General features: G+C 39.9%; 1 protein-coding gene across 1 annotated transcript in view; it reads right to left on the reverse strand.

Annotated features, from left to right (window-relative positions):
• The window catches only part of SMIM14 (small integral membrane protein 14), a 68,401-nt gene that overhangs the window by 14,036 nt on the left and 34,800 nt on the right, over nt 1–19,565 (reverse strand). Inside the window, exon 3 of the mRNA XM_040238048.1 lies at nt 1,470–1,518. Within this exon, the coding sequence (XP_040093982.1) occupies nt 1,470–1,518 (49 nt within the window). The remainder of the gene's footprint in view (nt 1–1,469; nt 1,519–19,565) is intronic.

Here is a 19,565-nt window from a genome sequence, read left to right on the forward strand (position 1 = left end):
AACCTTCTGACAAAGCTTCCACTTTGAGCCAGGCACTGTACTAGCTTCTACTTCTCTAAGTTGTTCCATTTACAGAATTTGATGGGATGCCCAGTTCACAAAGTAATAACAGTAATTAATAATGTAGTAACAAGCCTCTTTATAATGACACCTTGCTGTGTTCTGCTTTGAAACTGAAGTCGCTCAGTCGTGTCCGACTCTTTGCAACCCCACGGACTGCAGCCTAACAGGCTCCTCCCTCCATGGGACTCTCCAGGCAAGAGTACTGGAGTGGGGTGCCATTTCCTTCTCCAGGGGATCTTCCTGATCCAGGGATCGAACCCTGGTCTCCTGCATTCCAGGCAGACAATTTAACCTCTGAGCCACCAGGGAAGTTTTGCTTTAGCTTCATATATATAATAAAGTAGCACTCAGCTTCAGAGATATGAAGTACAAGCAACTAGCCTACTAATAAGTGCAATTTGGCAGTATGTCAAAAGTCTTAAAATGTACATAAGGATGTTTATTTAAGTATTATTTATAACAGCAAAAATATATTAGTAACCTAAGATTCCAACAGAAGGGAATTATTTGAACACTGGTACATCCTCATAATGAATTATTATTTATTAAATATTTTTAAGGTAAATACATGTTGATATAGTCACAGTATAGTAGTGAAAAACAACATATACAAAGTGATCCCATTTTTCTAAGTATATATGAATTGAATTGTGCCAGCTTCACCATCCTGTGAATGTCATACCTCCATTCTTATGGTCAAATTATTATGGTACAGGACTGGTTTGGCTACTATTTCCCCTCAAAGTATCCCTCAGGTTATTTCTGACCTGAAAAAAGATGCTTCATATTACGGCCACCAAGTCCGCCAGCTACATTCACCATACAGGATCCACCTTCCTACACTGATTCTCACTTTATCATCACCACTGCCTCAAAAGTCATGGAGAAACCTCCCCAGTCCATACCCTCTTGAGACTTCTAATGTCAGAGCCAAGGGAATGATTCCAATGGCTCCCAAAGCTTCCAAACCTTGGCAAAAAATGTCCTCCCCTTCCTGTGCTCACAAACTCTCAAAGTTGCCAATGGATGCAGACAGATGCTAGGGAAAGAGTGAGGGGTTTGTGCTAAAGCCCCAGTGTTCAATCCAATGAGACCAAAGTGACCGGTTCCTCACATATTTGCCCCCCAAAAAAGGTCTGGGAGGGTTTACTGGAAGTTTTTCTTTTCCTTTTTTTGTATCTATGGTTTTATGATTTTATTCAATGAACCGGTTCTGATTTTGTGGCAGGACCAAAAAACACATTTTTAACTTAAAAAATTAAGCATTTTAAGTAGGAGATACATTACTGAAAGTCATTTCCTTAAACAGCAAACTGTAAGAATAATTTCTGGCAAATGTTCAGTCATATTCTGATCTCTAATTGTGCCCCCAACGCCAAGCCTTCTCCTGTCCCATCATTACTTACATTCCTGAAGACATTCTGTGTCTGTGCAGTAGGACTGGGACTGCCTCAACTACAATGAATAAGAAAAAAGGAAATTAGCCACCAGACTTACCAAAATGGATACTACTTATCAGAAAGATCATGCTTTGTTTTTTAATGAACACTACCACACTATCTATTGTACCTTCAAAATCAAATATCAGATAAAAACACAGAAAACACACAGGGCCTGATCAGTTTGGTGGGATTTTTTTTTCTCCTCAACATAATGCTCAAATATACTGTGATCTGGTGCGGAACTTTAAAAAGTTACCTGTGACAGAAACTCCTACTGCCATATATTATTAGACTTACCAAAGGAAAAGCACTTAACCATCGAGGAGAGCTACTAAAGAAAGAGTAAACTTTGTTAACAAGATTTTTTTCTCACTTAAAATTAGAAGCAGAGAGAGAGAAAAATAGGTTCTCTTTATAGAAAAGGCTTTTTGAAAGAAAGGAATTTTTTTTCCTTTTAGCTTACATCTGCATAAACAGTGGTTGGATAAATAAGAAACTAATAAAAATGATACCACAGGGGTTGGGCAGTGGGTTGGAGGAATAGAGTAGGTTCTGATGAGATGGGATTTGAAGTTTTCATTGTCTATCTTAACATATAATTTAATTTTGGAACCATATGATTATTTAGTTTAAAAGATAACTGAAAAGACAAGACCCATCTATCAATAAACAGACACCATCCTTTTGTGAATGTTCACCCTATGCTGAGGCCTTTTAAGTGAAGTGAAGTGAAGTAGCTCAGTCGTGTCCGACTCTTTGCGACCCCATGAACTGTAGCCCACCAGGCTCCTCCGCCCATGGGATTCTCCAGGCAAGAATACTGGAGTGGGTTGCCATTTCCTGAGGCCTTTTAGGATGTTTAAAAATGATAACCTCATATATCTTAAAAGAGATGACACAGAGTAAACAGAATGAGCATGCAACTTTTCAATTCAGCCTCATTACTTTATAATCACACCCTCTCTCCATTAAAGCAGTTTAACATCACTTGCAATTACTTGGGGAAGCCACTCCATGGCACTTGTGCTTAGCTGGACTCTGAAGAAAGACAGATCTTGATTTAAAGTCAGGCTCTGCAACTTTCTAGAGTTTCAAGACCTTTGGCAAATTCTTTAACACCTTTAAGCTTTAGTTTCCTCATGTGGTAAAATGAGGATATGCCTAGATCTGAATACAGGTAAGAATTAAATACATAGCACATATGAAATGTAGTGACAACACAAGAAAGAAGAAATGTTAGTTATTATTATTACTATGCTAGACAAATTATGACCTCATCTAAAACAACAGAATAAATCATCTTATAAATTGCTAAGATGATCAGACTTGTTTTTCTGTATACCACTAAAAGTTAGTTCTATTTGAATTAGAATGAGAAAACAGATCTTAATTATTGTAAAAAAAAAAATATGCTGGATACCTTAAACCTTCCTAAATACACAAAGAATCAATTCAAAAACCCTTTTATACATTCTATGGCTATTATCAAAAAGACAGTAAATAATAAGTGTTGGTGAGGATATGGAGAAAAGGAAACCCCTGTACACTGTCAGTGGAAATAAAAATTGGTAGCAACCACTATGGAAAACAGTATGGAAGTTCCTCAAAAAGTTAAAAATAGAACTACTATATAAATCAAGCAGTTCCACTTCTGGGTATTTACCTTAAGAAAACAAAAACACTAACTCAAAAAGACACATACAACTGCATGTTTTCTGTAACATTATTTGCAATATCCAAGATATGGAAATAACCTCTAAGTGTCAACGGATGGATGAATGGATCAAGAAAACACACACACACACACACGTATTATTCAGCCATAAAAAAAGAATGAAATCTTGCCACCTGTAACAACATGGATGGACCCCAAGGGCATTATGCTAAGTGAAGTAAGTCAGAAAAAGATAAATACTGTATGATCTCACTTATATGTGGAATCTAAAAACAAAAATCTCATGAATATAGAGAAGAGACTGGTGGCAGCCTGAGGCAGGGGGAGAAGGGTGGGCAAAATGGGTGAAGGAGGTCAAAAGGTGCAAATGTCTAGTTAAAAAAAAAAATCAGTAAGTTATGGGTATGTAATGTACAGCATGGTGACTACAGTTAATACTGTAAACAAATTATACATTCTAAAGAAATTGAAAAAAAGACTTCTAGCCCTTGGGTCACAAATCAGACCTAATGAATTTCCTACTTTGTGTATATTCTATTTAAGTTTATATTAATTTTTTCCCAATAAGTAATATGTATACACAGTACAAAATTCAAAAGTACAAAAAGATATTCTGTGCATGGTAATTCTCTCTCTCCTAACCTTCAGTTCAGTTCAGTCACTCAGTTGTGTCCGACTCTTTGTGACCCCATGAATTGCAGCATGCTCAGACTCACGTCCATCGGGTCAGTGATGCCATCCAGCCATCTCATCCTCTGTTGTCCCCTTCTCCTCCTGCCCCCAATCCCTCCCAGCATTAGAGTCTTTTCCAGTGAGTCAACTCTTCGCATGAGGTGGCCAAAGTATTGGAGTTTCAGCTTTAGCATCATTCCTTCCAAAGAACACCCAGGACTGATCTCCTTCAGGATGGACTGGTTGGATCTCCTTGCAGTCCAAGGGACTCTCAAGAGTCTTCTCCAACACCACAGTTCAAAAGCATCAATTCTTCAGCACTCAGCTTTCTTCACAGTCCAACTCTCATATCCATACATGACCACTGGAAAAAACATAGCCTTGACTAGACGGACCTTTGTTGGCAAAGTAAGCCTCCACAAAACTCAGGGCTTCTTGTGAATCTCACTAGAGATGTCCTTACGCTTTTATAAGCATATGTATCTTTTCCTATTACTCCTCCTCCACCTCTAAGTAGATTGTGTAAAAAAACATAAAGGTTTATTAGGTAAAAAGTGTCACTGGATAGGACAAGCACTATCTAATCACTTAAGACATCAAATAAGGAGTAAAAAGAACTTCTGTGGGTTTAATATTTAGCAACCACACAGCATATCCCCAAACCTACAGCTGTGATTGAAATGACCAATGAATTATCAGTTCTTTGTACATTATGTAACTCAAATGCCGGCTCTGGCTTCTGGCTATAGCTCTACTGGAACTGCTGTCCTTGTCCTGAGGTCTGACTTGCTGGCTAACAGGAGCTCAATAACATCTACAAATAACATGATTTCCATGTGAAAAGCCCCCAAATCCATTTCCTCACAAATTTACTTCAGAGGAGGGCCACATCACCCGCTCTAGGCTTCTTTTTCATGCCTGCATCAGTCCCATCCTCCTGCTTCAACGTGGGTCTACCAGATAAGATGCTCACTGTGTTCTTTTTTGATGTTCCAGCGATGAGGCAGGTCAGAGTTTTACCTCACACCCTTGCAGTGGTTTTGTAGTCTATAGCAAGGTCACCAATCTACAACCTGCAGGCTGGAGGCCTATTTTCATAAATAGTTTTACTGAACCATAGCCACACCCCTTTGTTTACATATTATCTGTGTTGCTTTCCTAAAACAGATGAGTTTAGTAGCTGCCATAGAGACTCCAAGCCTAAAATATTTACTATCTAGCCCTTAAATCATTCAACACTACTTACAATGACATCAGGTAAAGCCATTAGGAAACACCGATGAAAGAAAAGAAAAAAGAAATATTTTTGTGTAGCTATATACAAATGTTCATTTTAAAATGTGAGATGCTCATTAATTATGTCTAGTTATAATGCAACTATCATTTATATCCACTTATGCACTCAAAATGTTTACTAAATGCTTACTATGTGCCAAGTACAGTTCCAGGTACTGATGATATGATGTGAAAAGGACAAAATTTCTACTCTTAAAGATCATACAGTCTTGTGGGGAAAATCAGACAACTAAGAAATATAAAAATGTCAAAGAGTCACAGAGAGAATGAAAATAGGATGGCATACAGTGGCAATCCAGTAGCCACTTTAAATCATGCATACAGAGGCAGGAACACTTAAGGGACTATCTCCACGACAGTAACAGTAAAGATCAAGGACATGAGAATTCAGGAATTCCAGACAGAATAAACAACTAGGAAAGGCCCCTGGATGAAAAGGTACCTGGGAGTTGGTGTTGAGGAACCACAAGGCCACTGTGTTTGGGGCATACAAGCAATACTATTTAGCTGCTGGATTTAGTCAACCTCAGAACCAAAAGCTCTTTGTACATGCACAAGTCAGCACAGTTTGCTGTTAATGGCATTAGTCTGACTGCCTCTAATTCTAAGATAAATAACAGATACTGATATGTTTAATCAATGTGGGATAGGAGTACCTTATTATTATCATATCAGAAGTACATTTAAATACAAATATATTTTAATGATATGAATTTATAAATATTACCTTAAATTATAATTTAATAATTATTTGTATTACAGTATAATACAAGAAACATTACGGAATACTTAGGAATTAATGTGGATTAATTCTCTGCCTAGTACAATTATCATGTTTTCTAGTCTTAAAATATGCATAGTTTCACATAATTACAATCAATCACCAGGGTTCCTGGTGGCTCAATTGGTAAAGAATCTGCCTGCAGTGCAGGAGATCCAGGTTCAATCCTTGGGTGGGAAAGATCCCCTGAAGAAGGGAATGGCAACCCACTCCAGTTTTCTTGCCTGGAGAATCCCAGGGAGAGAGGAGCTTGGCAGGCTACAGTCCATGGGGATGCAGAGTTGGACACGACTGAGCGACTAAATCACACATAACTACAACCAGTATAATAACAAATATTTACTAGGAACTTTTATGTGGTAGGGACTATACTAAGAATTTAGATAATCCTCACACTCACTAGAGGAGGCAGGGGCTATTATTCCTTCTTTACAGATGAAGAAATTAGAGTCTGGAGGAGGTTAGCTAATATATCCAGTACTAACTCTGAAGTAGAGATTTTTAATCCCAATTCTATTTTACTTTACAATGTACAAAATGTATCATAATTTTTATTAACATATCATTAGACTGAAACATTGTGTAACCAGCCACAATTTTGAATGGTTACAAAATATTTCAGTGAATTGATATACAACTGATATACAATTGAACCGAAGCAAATTCAGAGTAAGGTGAAAATGACCATATCTAATTACCTAATAGCCTCTAAGATTAACATACCCAATGTTTTCCTTCAGCACTAAAAGAGATCTGTTCCTTTCGGTATTACTACATGGAATAAGCTTCCTTTTGGGACTATGATAAAAAACAGTAATGTATAATTTGCCCTGTTATACAAATTTCTAGAAAATTAATTCACTCACATACAATTGACAAATATAGAAATTATGTCAGTTTTAGGTGGTAGCTATGTCAGTTTAGAACTGATTTTTTTCTAGGTAAGGGAAGCCAGAAGTGGGAAGTCAAATTACAACTCATGCCTTGCAGAAAGAAGCCCTTTCAGCTTTAATAAAAATGTTAAAAAGTGCCTGCACACACCCACACACCCACACACACACACACACACACACTCTCACTCACTGAGTCTGGCTGACCGAAGCATTGTATCTCCCGTCCAAGCTGCAGCGAGTCTTTGGGACATCCCACTGAGAGCTGGCCTTGCATCCTGCTCTCCCGGCTGGTCTCCCACAGGTTGCTGGCTACCTACGCTCGACATGTTCACAGGCAGACGATGCTGCAGGCTCTGCATAATGAGGTGCCAAAGCATCATGACCACATTTCTGGTCCTGGACTTACATGTTCTGTCCAAACCAGTGTGTTGGGATATATATTCAGTACGTCAGATTCAAACACTTGCGATTGGTAAACTACATAGTCTTTAAAGAATTAGAAAACATGTTTAGTGAAACAAGAGAATCTCACTGCTTTGATAAAACTCTTTAAACAGAGGTCTAATTTACAGTGCATCTCAGTTTTCTCTTGACTTATCTGAAGGATACAGTGGGACTACTGATGCTGATTTTGGCCACTCCGAAAGGAAGTCATTTGTGAAAACAAAATAATTAAAAGAAAATCAATAAACAACAAGGTCCTACTATATATATAGCACAAGGAGCTAAATTCAAAATTCTGTGATAAACCATAATGGAATAACACTGAATCACGGTATATGACAGAAAGTAACAGAACATTGTAAATTAACTATACTTTTATTTTCTAAAAAAAGGATACTAATATAAGGGAAACAGGCATAGCAGTAACTACAGGATGGAGCCACAAACTCCAAATATTTTCTGTATTGCAGTGGAGTGGGGGAACCACATGCGGACTATTGACAGCCAGTGGTTACTCCCCAGGTAAACCCTTTTGCTAACTAACACTGATCCCAGGATCCCAGGGAAGAACTAAAAGTAGATTTAGATTTCCCCACCTAACCAGGATGGTCATGTAAAGTTCCTTAAGTGAATTAGCTTCAAAATCGATGAGACAAAATAGTATGGTTAGAATAAATGTTTTTCTTCATTGGGAAAAAAAAAAGGAGAAAACAGAGATTAAAAGAATGTAAGAGTCTTGGCACCGAGATTTCATGTTAGGGAAAATGTAGAACCTAAAATAGTCTCTTAGGATATCTAGGAAGCCTGATATAGAACCTTAGCAGTCAGAGGCTGATGGAAAAAAACATAGATCAAAGAGAAGACTCCAATGGCAAAAAAGCAGATAAATGGAACTTCTATGAGGAATCTTAGCTTGGAGAAATTCTTTAAAAAAATTACAAGAAAAACAGAAAATCTCTCTCTGGAATTATCAAAAGGTATCTGCTATGGATGTTCGTATTCCCTCCATCCCTCCAAATTCATATACTAAAGCCCGAATCCCCAGTGTGATGGAGTTTGGGGGTGGAGGTCTTTGGGAGGTGATGAAGTTTAGATGAAGTCATGAGAGTGGAGCCACCTTGATGGAATTAGTGTCCTTATAAGACGGTGAGAGGCTTTCCTGGTGGCTCAGAGGTTAAGCATTTGCCTGGAATGTGGGAGACCCGGGTTCGATCCCTGGGTCGGGAAGATCCCCTGGAGAAGGAAATGGCAACCCACTCCAGTAGTCTTGCCTGGACAATCCCATGGAGGGAGAATCCCATGGAGGGAGGAGCCTGGTAGGCTACAGTCCATGGGGTCTCAAACAGTCAGACACGACTGAGCAACTTCACTTCACTTTACTTCACTTCATGAGAGGGTGAGAGCAGAGCCCTCAGCCTCTCTGGGCCACATGAGGATACAGCAAGGTGGCTATCTGAAAACCAAGAAAAGAGTCAAATCCACCAGATACTAAATCAGGCAGCACCCTGATCTTGGACTTCCCAGTGCCTCCAGAACCATGAGAAATAACTATTGTTTGTGGCCCCCAGTCTGTGGTGTTGAGCTAAAGCAGCCTGGGGCAACTAACACAGAACCTAAACAAGAACTTATTTGCCATTTTTCTGTGTCTACTCAAGAATCTCATGTATATTGGAGGTGCTCTTCTTTCCCAGGCACAGATCTACCTGCAGACTGATAAACAGTGTCATACAGAACAGTGGTTCAAAAAAGAAGCTTCAAAGTCAGAGGTATCTGGGTTCAAATTCTGTGTCTGTTACTTTCTAAAGCAGAGTTTCAAACTACAAAAGAAATAATTATAATCTATTATCAACGTTAATATCATGGTGAGAATTAAAAGATATATATAAAATCAAATATAAAATGTATAATAAAAAACTCAGGTCATGGCCCATAGTTTGCTTTCAGATTATAGCATTATGCAGGAAAGGGCAGCCTGTTTATGTGAGTAAGCCTGCTCATAGTTATCACTTTTTTTTAAAAGTGAAATGCCAAAACCAACAGCAAAAATGTACTTTCAAATCAATGGTTAAACAGTTGGTTAGTGTTCCCTAACCAGACCTCATATAGTTCTCAGTAATAAGGATGGCTTGAAATAACCTTAGACTATCAAAACCCAGCTCTACTTAATTTTTAATACTGTACCACATTCCATTTAAATACATCATTTCCAAATTTGTATATGCAAAACAATGTTATGAATGTTCCTATAAAAACATTCTTACATACTGGTTAATCTCTTTAGAACATAGAGAAGAGCTGCTATAATGAAGGTACATACGTTTTTAAGTTTTGATATACATTGCCAAATTACAGAATGAGAATTTTAAAGAAATGACATAATACAAAGTTACATTCAAGAATTCCTGCATAATCACACCACTGAGGAAGCCCAATGTCTCAAGTAAGAGATAGCTAGTATCTAATTATATCTGATCACATTCTGATCACATTTAGTTCTCTTAACTCAGAAATGGTTTAAAATTAACTCAAAATAAATTAAAGACCTGAAACCACAAAAATCCTAGAAGCAAACATAGGTGGTAAGCTCCCTGACATTAGTCTTGGTGATGAGTTTTTGGATGACTCTAAAAGCAAAGGCAAGAAGGGCGAAAATAAATACAAATATGCGAAAGTTGTTGTTTAGTAGCTAAGCCACATCCGACTCTTGAGATCCCATGGACTGTAGCCCACCAAGCTCCTCTGTCCATGGGATTCTCCAGGCAAGAATACTGGAGTGGGTTGCCATGCCCTCCTCCAGGATGTGCATACACACATAGTGGAATTATCATTCAGCCTTTAAAAAGAACAAAATCTTGCCTTTTGTGGCAACATGAATGGAACTTGAGGGAACTATGCTAAGTGAAATAAGTAACAGAAAGACAAATACCATATGCGGAACTAAAACAACAAGAAAAGAGAGCTCAAAGATACACAGAACAGATTGGTGGTTGCCAGAGGTGGGGGGGTTTGGGGGTCGGAGGTGAGCAAAATGGGTGAAGGAGGACAAAATGTACACTTCCTGTTATTAAATAATTAAGTTATAGGGAGATAATTTACAGCATAGTGATTCTAGTTAATACCATATGCATACTTGAAAGTTGCTAAGAGCATAGATCTTAATAGTTCTCATCACTAGAAAAATTATGTATATACAATACATACATACACATACTGTAACTGTGTATGGTGACAAGTGTTATTAACTAGACTTACTGTGATGGTAATTTCCCAATACATATAAATCATACACATGAAACTAATGTTTATTAATGATACTTCAATTTTTAAAAGAGGTGAAGTCTAGTGCCCCTCTTCTTGAAGCTGAGCGGGTTCAGGACTGCTACAACCAAAAGTATGGCAGAAGTGTTATATGTGACACCTTAGGCTAGGCTGCAAGAAGTGTCTAGCCACTGCATGCTTCTTTCCCTTCCTCATCCTCCCCTGGGATGGATGCTTGCCCTTGGAACCACGCCACTGTGCTGTGAGGAAGGCATGAAGCCACATGAAGGGCCGCATGTAGGTGTTCTGGCTGACAGCGCTAGGCAGGGTTTCAGCCACCAGCCAGCATCAACTGCCAGACAGCGAGTAAGCAAGCCTTCCATGCTCTTCCTGCTCCCAGCCTCTCAGTCTTCCAGCTAAGAACCCAGACGTTATGCAGCACACTAGCCATTTCCACTGTGCTCTGTATGAACTCCAGACACAGAGTTCGTTCACTTAATTAAAAGGTTTTTTTAATCCCACTAAGTTTTAGGGTAATTTGTTATACAGTCCTAACAATGGAAGGAGAAGGCAATGGCAACCCACTCCAGTACTCTTGCCTGGCTAATCCCATGGACAGAGGAGCCTGGTGGGCTGCAGTCCATGGAGTCACTAGGAGTCGGACATGAGTAAGCGACTTCACTTTCACATTTCACTTTCATGCATTGGAGAAGGAAATGGCAACCCACTCCAGTGTTCTTGCCTGGAGGATCCCAGGGATGGGGGAGCCTGGTGGGCTGCCATCTATGGGGTTGCACAGAGTTGGACACGACTGAAGCAACTTAGCAGCAGCAGCAACAATGGAAATATAACAGAAACTATGAATAGCTTATAATTAGTAAAGTGGTAATGAGAGGCTGGCAAACATAGGGAGATTCTTATTTTTCCCTTTCTATACTTGGGACTCCTTGAATTTTGGGCCATGAAGACATGTACTAGTTACTGTTATCTTTTAAATAAAATATAACCCCCCTTCTGTGAAAACAAAGGAAAACCATGAGGCCAGAAGGGAGAGCTCTCACACAGTACAATTTGATGCCAATTATAAGATTTATCAATTGTTACAGACCTCAGTAGAAGAGTCATTAATTATAGGCCCCAACAGAACAAGATGTACGTTGTATCTCCTATAAGAAACTGATTACCCCAGAAACTCAGCCAGTGAGAAACCATAATCACCCTGAACTCTCACTTTTCTCCAATGGGCTTTTGTTCAGAATGACCCCTCCCAACTTTCTCCTTTTTCTTTATAAAATAATGTTCCTTGGACTTGCCGATGACTTTCACTGTGGCTTGCTTATCCTGAATTGCAATTCTCTGCTATTCCCAAATAAATCCATTTTTGCTGGTAAAATAACTGACTTTTTTCAAGGTCAACACTTTCCAATTGGTAAACTCAATTGTACCATAAATCACAGGACCATTTAGTTTTCCAGTGGCTAGATGATATTGATAAAAAATATTAAGATTTGAAAGAAGGAAATACAGAACATTTCCTTTACTGACTAAAGTAAAAACCAAAAGTCAACCATATTATTACAAAGGCTTTATAACAACATGGAAACGCTCAATATTATTAAATTGGGGATAAAATATATATATCATAGTATCTAAATGTTTGTTAGAAAGATCTGGGAAAATGCATACCAAATTCATCTAGGGAAGTAGTATTATGCCAGATACAGACAAGTGAGTGAGGAGTTTGATCTTATTTTAACATGTTGATTGCTTTTTTGAAAGAATATTACTATATTTTTTATTTCAGTAATTAAACATTTAACAAAAAATACATTAAGAGGAAAAGATACTAGCAATAGATAACATTTCCTGGGTAGAGAAGTTTCTTAAACTTTTAAGGCATACATCTTCCAGGCCAATAACAGGTCTTACTTTAATGTGATTTATTTAAGTACAGTGGACATCAGTCAAACTTCCCTGGTGGCTCAGACGGTAAAGTGTCTGTCTATAATGCAGGAGACCCGGGTTCGATCCCTGGGTCGGGAAGATCCGCTGGAGAAGGAAATGGCAATCTATTCCAGTACTATTGCCTGGAAAATCCCATGGACAGAGGAGCCTAGTAAGCTACAGTCGTGGGGTTGCAAAGAGTCAGACACGACTGAGCGACTTCACTTACTCAGGCTTTTAAGGGGAATCAGACCAATGATCTCCCAGAGAACATGCTATAGCACTTTAATACAGAAACAAGTTTAAGTAAATTAAAGATGCTGAAGTTTCAGGTACACTGTTTAGATAAGGGCTGAACTACAGAGCTCAACAAACAAAAAAGGAATTATCTGCATTCCAAATCTTAGGTTACAACAGAAGAGGGAAAACACAAAACATAATCTAAATTCACATTTCTAAATCCATCTGTTCTCTCCTTCTGGAACTCCTATTGTTAATAGAGGAAACTGTATGCCAAGAGACAGCCAGTGGAGGAAAATAGGAGAAGGAGGTGACAAGACAGCAGAAGAGGATAAAAACAGAATAATTCTGCAAGTGGCTTCAGTGGGAATGGAAAAAGCCTCTCTCCAGGCCATCTTTATGGTTGTAAGGAAATATAAGTGATTTTTTAAAAACCAAAACAAGCTAGATATACTAGTTATAAGGAAACACCTCTTTAAAAAAACACCCTCCGAGACACAAAAATTATACAACTTAAAAGAATGATTTATAATTAGATTGTGGTTTTGTGTTGACATCTTTCTACCTATCTAACAGCATTCTACTACTACATCAGTGAAAACCAATATTTATCAACAGATGTATTACCACCATTAAATCAAGTAATGAAACACAGAATTATATGTAACATGATAAAGATACCTGATTCTAATTGAAAGGGATTTACTGCATATTCCTATCCACCTCTTTAAGTCTTATTAGCCGGTATCTAATGAGTAAAGCATTAGAGTTCTAATTAGAGTATTAGGCTAGGATAGAAAGATATCAGTAACAACAGATAATGCCTCCAATTTTTAATGTTTCTGAACATTAACAGAACCTGGCAAAACACAACTGCATTAAGAACAGTCTGATACTTGTGTAACCTAAGGCAACATGCCAGTAGAGTAAGCAAAGCTTTGTCATGAGCACCCCAAAATGGGCATTCTTTGTACTGCAGTTTTACCAGCCTTGCACTGAACCACCGTTTGTAATATATCATTTGAAACACTCCTATGAGAATGTAGTCAGAGATATAGTCATTTGCTTTAAAAGCCCTATTGGAAATGTACAATAAAATGCACAAAAAAACAGATTTATATTCTTTGTACTGGTACAGCTTAGCAGTTAAATAATCAGACCTTACACAGCAGTAATGAGGCAGTGGTACAGAGTGTGAATTGCTGTTAATGTCCATTTAGCCTTAGGAGACATACACGGTTTTCCTAATTTTATATATATATTTAACTTGAGAAAAATTCTACCAATTTAGAAATCAACAAAGGGAAGATAAGACAGTCTTCTTAAAGTTATTAAAAGGCTAGTAAATATTGCAGAATATATTTTCTTTGTAACAGTGCATTTGAAAAACTTTACTATTAAGTGGGAAAAGTCTAATTAATTTTTGTATATAACTATACTGCTTATAATGCCTTTGAAACACTAACAAAGTTTTATTTCTAAGTTAAGTACTTGAATAAGTAATGTACTCACATAGTTTTAAAAGATAAAAGAGTACAGTGAAGAGTCTTCACTTTTTCTCCTACCCTTCTACCCACCCACCCTTGATCACAAATACAGTGCTTTTTAAGGTACCCGACGGAAACCCACAGGGAGCAGAGCAGATCACCATACTGAAGAAACAGCACAGGGTTAGAGCCAAATGTCAAGCCCAGGTGTGCCTCTGCGACTCGCTGGTCAGCTTTAACCCTTAGGAAAGGCGACTAAACCCCTGTACCTCAGTGTCCGCCTCTATAAAAGGAGAATCCGCGGGCTTCCCTGGTGGCTCAGTGGTAAAGAATCTACCTGCCAAGGCGGGAGACATGGTCTGATCCCTGATCCGGGAAGATCCCACAGGAGACAGTGCAAGTAAGTGCTTGTGCCGCAACTGCTGTGCTCTACAGTCTGGGAGCCGCAGCTACTGAGCCTACTCGCCTCTCTGCAACAAGAGAAGCTACTGCAATGAGAAGCCTGCAAACCACAAGAAAAGTAGCCCCCGCTCACCACTAGAGAAAAACCATCGCAGCAATGAAGACTCAGTTCAACCAAAAATAAATAAATGAAACTATTTTTTTTAAAAAGGAGGATCAGCTTCAGAGACTTTCTATGGCTTTGAAAATAGTGCCTACATGCCTGTCAAACTCTCTCCAATATAACCATTGTTATGAATCTGAGATATATTCCTTAGATCCTCTTCCACACATTTACAAATGTTACCTTACCTACTGTGGAAAATTCTGAAAGAGATGGGAATACCAGACCACCTGACCTGCCTCTTGAGAAACCTATATGCAGGTCAGGAAGCAACAGTTAGAATTGGACATGGAACAACAGACTGGTTCCAAACAGGAAAAGGAGTACATCAAGGCTGTATACTGTCACCCTGCTTATTTAACTTCTATGCAGAAGTTATCATGAGAAACGCTGGACTGGAAGAAGCACAAGCTGGAATCAAGATTGCCGGGAGAAATATCAATAACCTCAAATATGCAGAGGACACCACCGTTATGGCAGAAAGTGAAGAGGAACTAAAAAGCCTCTTGATGAAAGTGAAAGAGGAGAGTGAAAAAGCTGGCTTAAAGCTCAACATTCAGAAAACAAAGATCATGGGATCTGATCCCATCACTTCATGGGAAATAGATGGGGAAACAGTGGAAACAGTGTCAGACTTGATTTTGGGGGGCTCCAAAACCACTGCAGATGGTCACTGCAGCCATGAAATTAGAAGACGCTTACTCCTTGGAAGGAAAGTTATGACCAACCTAGACAGCATATTCAAAAGCAGAGACATTACTTTGCCAACAAAGGTCTGTCTAATCAAGGCTATGGTTTTTCCAGTAGTCATGTATGGATGTGAGAGTTGGACTATGGAGAAAGCTGAGCGCCGAAGAATTGATGCTTTTGAACTGTGGTGTTGGAGAAGACTCTTGAGAGTCCCTTGGACTGCAAGGAGATCCAACCAGTCCATTCTGAAGGGGATCAGCCCTGGGATTTCTTTGGAAGGAATGATGTTAAAGCTGAAACTCCAGTACTTTGGCCACCTCATGCGAAGAGCTGACTCATTGGAAAAGACCCTGATGCTGGGAGGGATTGGGGGCAGGAGGAGAAGGGGATGCCAGAGGATGAGATGGCTGGATGGCATCACCGACTCAATGGACGTGAGTTTGAGTGAACTCCGGGAGTTGGTGATGGACAGGGAGGCCTGGCGTGCTGCGATTCATGGGGTCGCAAAGAGTCGGACAAGACTGAGCGAGTGAAATGAACTGACCTTGACCTACACATTTTTTTCTTCTTTTTGGGCGCTGTGCTTAGTTGCTCAGTGGTGTCCAACTCTTTGCCACCCCATGGGCTGTAGCCCCCCAGGTTCCTCTGTCTATGGGGATTCTCCAGGTATGAATACTGGAGTGGGTTGCCATGCTCTCCTCCAGGGGAATCTTCCCGGCACAAGGATCAAACCCAGGTCTCCTGCATTGCAGACGGATTCTTTACCAGCCGATTAAGATTTACTTATTTTAGGCTGGGCTGGGTGTTAGCTGCTGTGTGCAGCCTTTCTCTAGTTGTGCCAAGTCGGGGGCGACTCTTGTGTAGTGCATGGACTTCTCTTTGCAGAGCTCAGGCTCCAGTGCCTGGGCTTCAGTAGTTGTGGCACACGGGCCTAGTTGCTCTGTGCCATGTGGGATCCTCCCCCACCAGAGATCAAACCTGAGTCCCCTGCACTAGCAGATGGATTTCTAACCACAAGACCACCGGGGAAACCTGACCTACACACACTCTAACCTGAACCTGCAAAGGCATCTCAATGGCTTTCACTAACATGTCTCAGACACTTCCAAAATATGCTTCTTTCATTTCTAATAGTTTTTGCATTCTCTGTTGTTTGGGACATAAATAGCTTGTTCCAAACACAATGGATTCTATCTTTCGACAGTATTATTCCTATGTTCAACTGTTTTGGCTTTGGAGTCTATTTTGTCTGAGATTAATACCACATCCTTTGGGGACAGCTTGCCCCCTCTCCACTCGTTTATCACTTATCTACAATATTTTGTTTTCAGTGTCTATCTCCCCTGTAAATAGCACTTAAAAACTCCAATCTGTCTCTTTTAATAAGGGAGTATAATCTACTCACACATAACATTTTACTTTATGCTTTCTATTAACCATGCTTCTTTTCTTCATGTCTGCCTTCAGCTTATTTGGATTTCCTTTTTTTTATGAACCCTAATTCTCCCCCTATCCAAAGGTTCTCAAGCGTGCCAGCACTAGGGCATCTGGATATCTGCAAAGCAGCTCTTTGGTTGTTGTGACTGGATGGCATCCCCCCTAGCTTTCAAAGGTCCTGCCACATATTCATGTAAGTGAAAAACCTGGGCCTAAAATCTAAGCCCACTTCAAAGAGTAACACAAAGTTATTTTGGAGGTGCTTTTACTTGACATAGAATTATTGAGGAATTTAACTGGACAAGGGAAGATATTAATTTTGTTTTTAACTCCACCAAGAATTTGGTGACTTTGTAACTTTACCACTTAGAAAAATCCTGTTGCCAGTGGTACTTTAGACAAGCACAACCTGCTTGTATGGGTCAGTGTTTATAGCTATACATTTATCATGGCTTGTTTTGGTTTTTTGGCGGCACTGGGTCTTCACTGCTGCACTCCTCTCCAGTTGCAGTGCTTGGGCTTCTCGTGGTGGTGGCTTCTCTTGTTAAGCAGCACAGGCTCTAGAGCACCTGGGCATCAGTAGCTGTGGCTCATGGGAACTTGATTCCCCTGCCAAGGATCAAACCCATGTCCCCAGCATTGGCAGGTGGATTCTTAACCCACTGGGCCACCAAGGAACTCCCCATTATTACTTTTCATATTAGAAGGATCTATTTCCTCTTGTCTTCTAATGTAGCTGTACCTGTGACCACATTGTAGTACTTCTGTTTTCTTCAACTCTTTGTTTTTCTGTTCATATTTATTAATGAAGGACTAGGCTGGAGGACTACATTAATGAATGTAGGCTGCAGTCCATGAGGTCACTAAGAGTTGGACACGACTGAGCAACTTCACTTTTTTCACTTTCATGCATTGGAGAAGGAAATGGCAACCCATTCCAGTGTTCTTGCCTGGAGAATCCCAGGGACAGAGGAGCCTGGTAGGAGGCCGTCTATGGGGTTGCACAGAGTCAGACACGACTGAAGCGACTTAGCAGCAGCAGCAGCAGCAGGCTGGGTAAGCAGTTAGGGACACAAACAGTGTCCCTTATCAAGGAAGCATGCAGGCAGCCTGCATGTACTGTACCCCACCAGGTTCCTCTGTCCATGCGATTCTCCAGGCAAGAATACTGGAGGGACCCATGTCCAGGGACAAGTTCCTACTGCAGGGACCCGTGCAGGCAGCCTAGAGAACCTCTCAAGGTTCCAAGTAGGGAAGCCTTCATTTTAAAGCTTACTAGTGCATTCCATTCTTGGACCAGGCATCCTTTTTTTCCTTCCTATTTCACATCCACTATAGAGGCTGGGGTTACCCTGGCTTCTGTCTTGGTCCTTAATACCCAACTAGCAGCCCTCCCATGAATATCTTCCACTTTCCTTTAAAAAGCAGTAATCCTGGTTTCTGCCTGGTAGCACTTTATATTCCATAGAGGGGGAAAGACACACAACATAATTAGTTATCCACAAGTCGCATCTTCTTTTTGTATTCACGAACTTGTAAGGATTTTGCTCTTTGTTTTAATTTTTACTAGTTATGCGTGTAAACAACTTAAACTGTTCTATCAGTTTATTCTCCAAAAGAGCATTTCCTCACCGCTTCCTATTTCCCCCTCCACAGAGGCATACGACTTTCAACTTTTAGCTGATTATTTTAGCATTTACCTCCATGTCTTTTATTCTTGGCCATGCCATGTGACTTGTGTGATCCTAATTCCCCAACCAGGGATCAAACCTGAGCCCAGCAGTGAAAGAAACAGTACATGAGGCAAAACTTTTCAAGACCCTATTTGATTGACAGTTTGGTTGGATATAGAATGATGGACTGATAATAATTTCCCTTCAGAATTTAAAGTCATTGTGTTGTTGCCTTCCGGTTTTGCTGTTGAAAACTCTAAAGTCATTTAGACTCTTGATCCTTTGGATGTGACCTGTATTTTTCAGGAGTGGCAACTGGGAGAACTGAGTTAGCAAAGAGGAACCAGTGGGGTAATGGGGGACAGATTACACAGGACCACATAAATTTTGTGGGTTTTTTTTTTTTTTAGTTGCGCAGCACGACATGCAGGATCTTAGTCCCCCAAACAAGCAAAACTTGTGCCCCCTGCAGTGGGGAGCGCAGAGTTTTAACCACTGGTCCGCCAGGGAAGTCCCTAGTTTTTTTTCTACTACAAATGCCTGAAGGGGGAGCTACTGCATAACTGTGAGTAAAGGAGGTATATTACCTGACTTAACAGAAATAAATCATTTCAGCTGCTGCAGTGAGACTACAGTTGAAGAGAATGGAGATGACAAGAGGAGAGAAGCAAGGAGACTGGCAAGAAGGCTAATTTCAATAATCCTGGCAAAAATGACAGTGTAGGTTAGACTCGGGTGTTGCACTGGAAGTGTAAGAAAGGGATGGATTCTGGATATATACTTTTAAGGTTGATCCAAAGGGACTTTTTAAAACTGACCCCTGGTTTCTGCATTAGCCATTGGGTTGAAAGAACAGAGTAAAAGATGATGCAAACACTGTTGCCTGAGCAGCCAGAATAATGGGGTGAATGGAGAAGACAGGGAGTTGCCTGGCAGTCCTATGATTAGGACTCAGTGCTTTCACTGCTATGGCCCAGGTTCAGTCCCTGGTCAGGGAACTAGAAT

This window comes from Oryx dammah, unplaced genomic scaffold, assembly GCF_014754425.2.
Source record: "Oryx dammah isolate SB20612 unplaced genomic scaffold, SCBI_Odam_1.1 HiC_scaffold_3, whole genome shotgun sequence".
In the NCBI taxonomy this organism is placed as follows: domain Eukaryota; kingdom Metazoa; phylum Chordata; class Mammalia; order Artiodactyla; family Bovidae; genus Oryx; species Oryx dammah.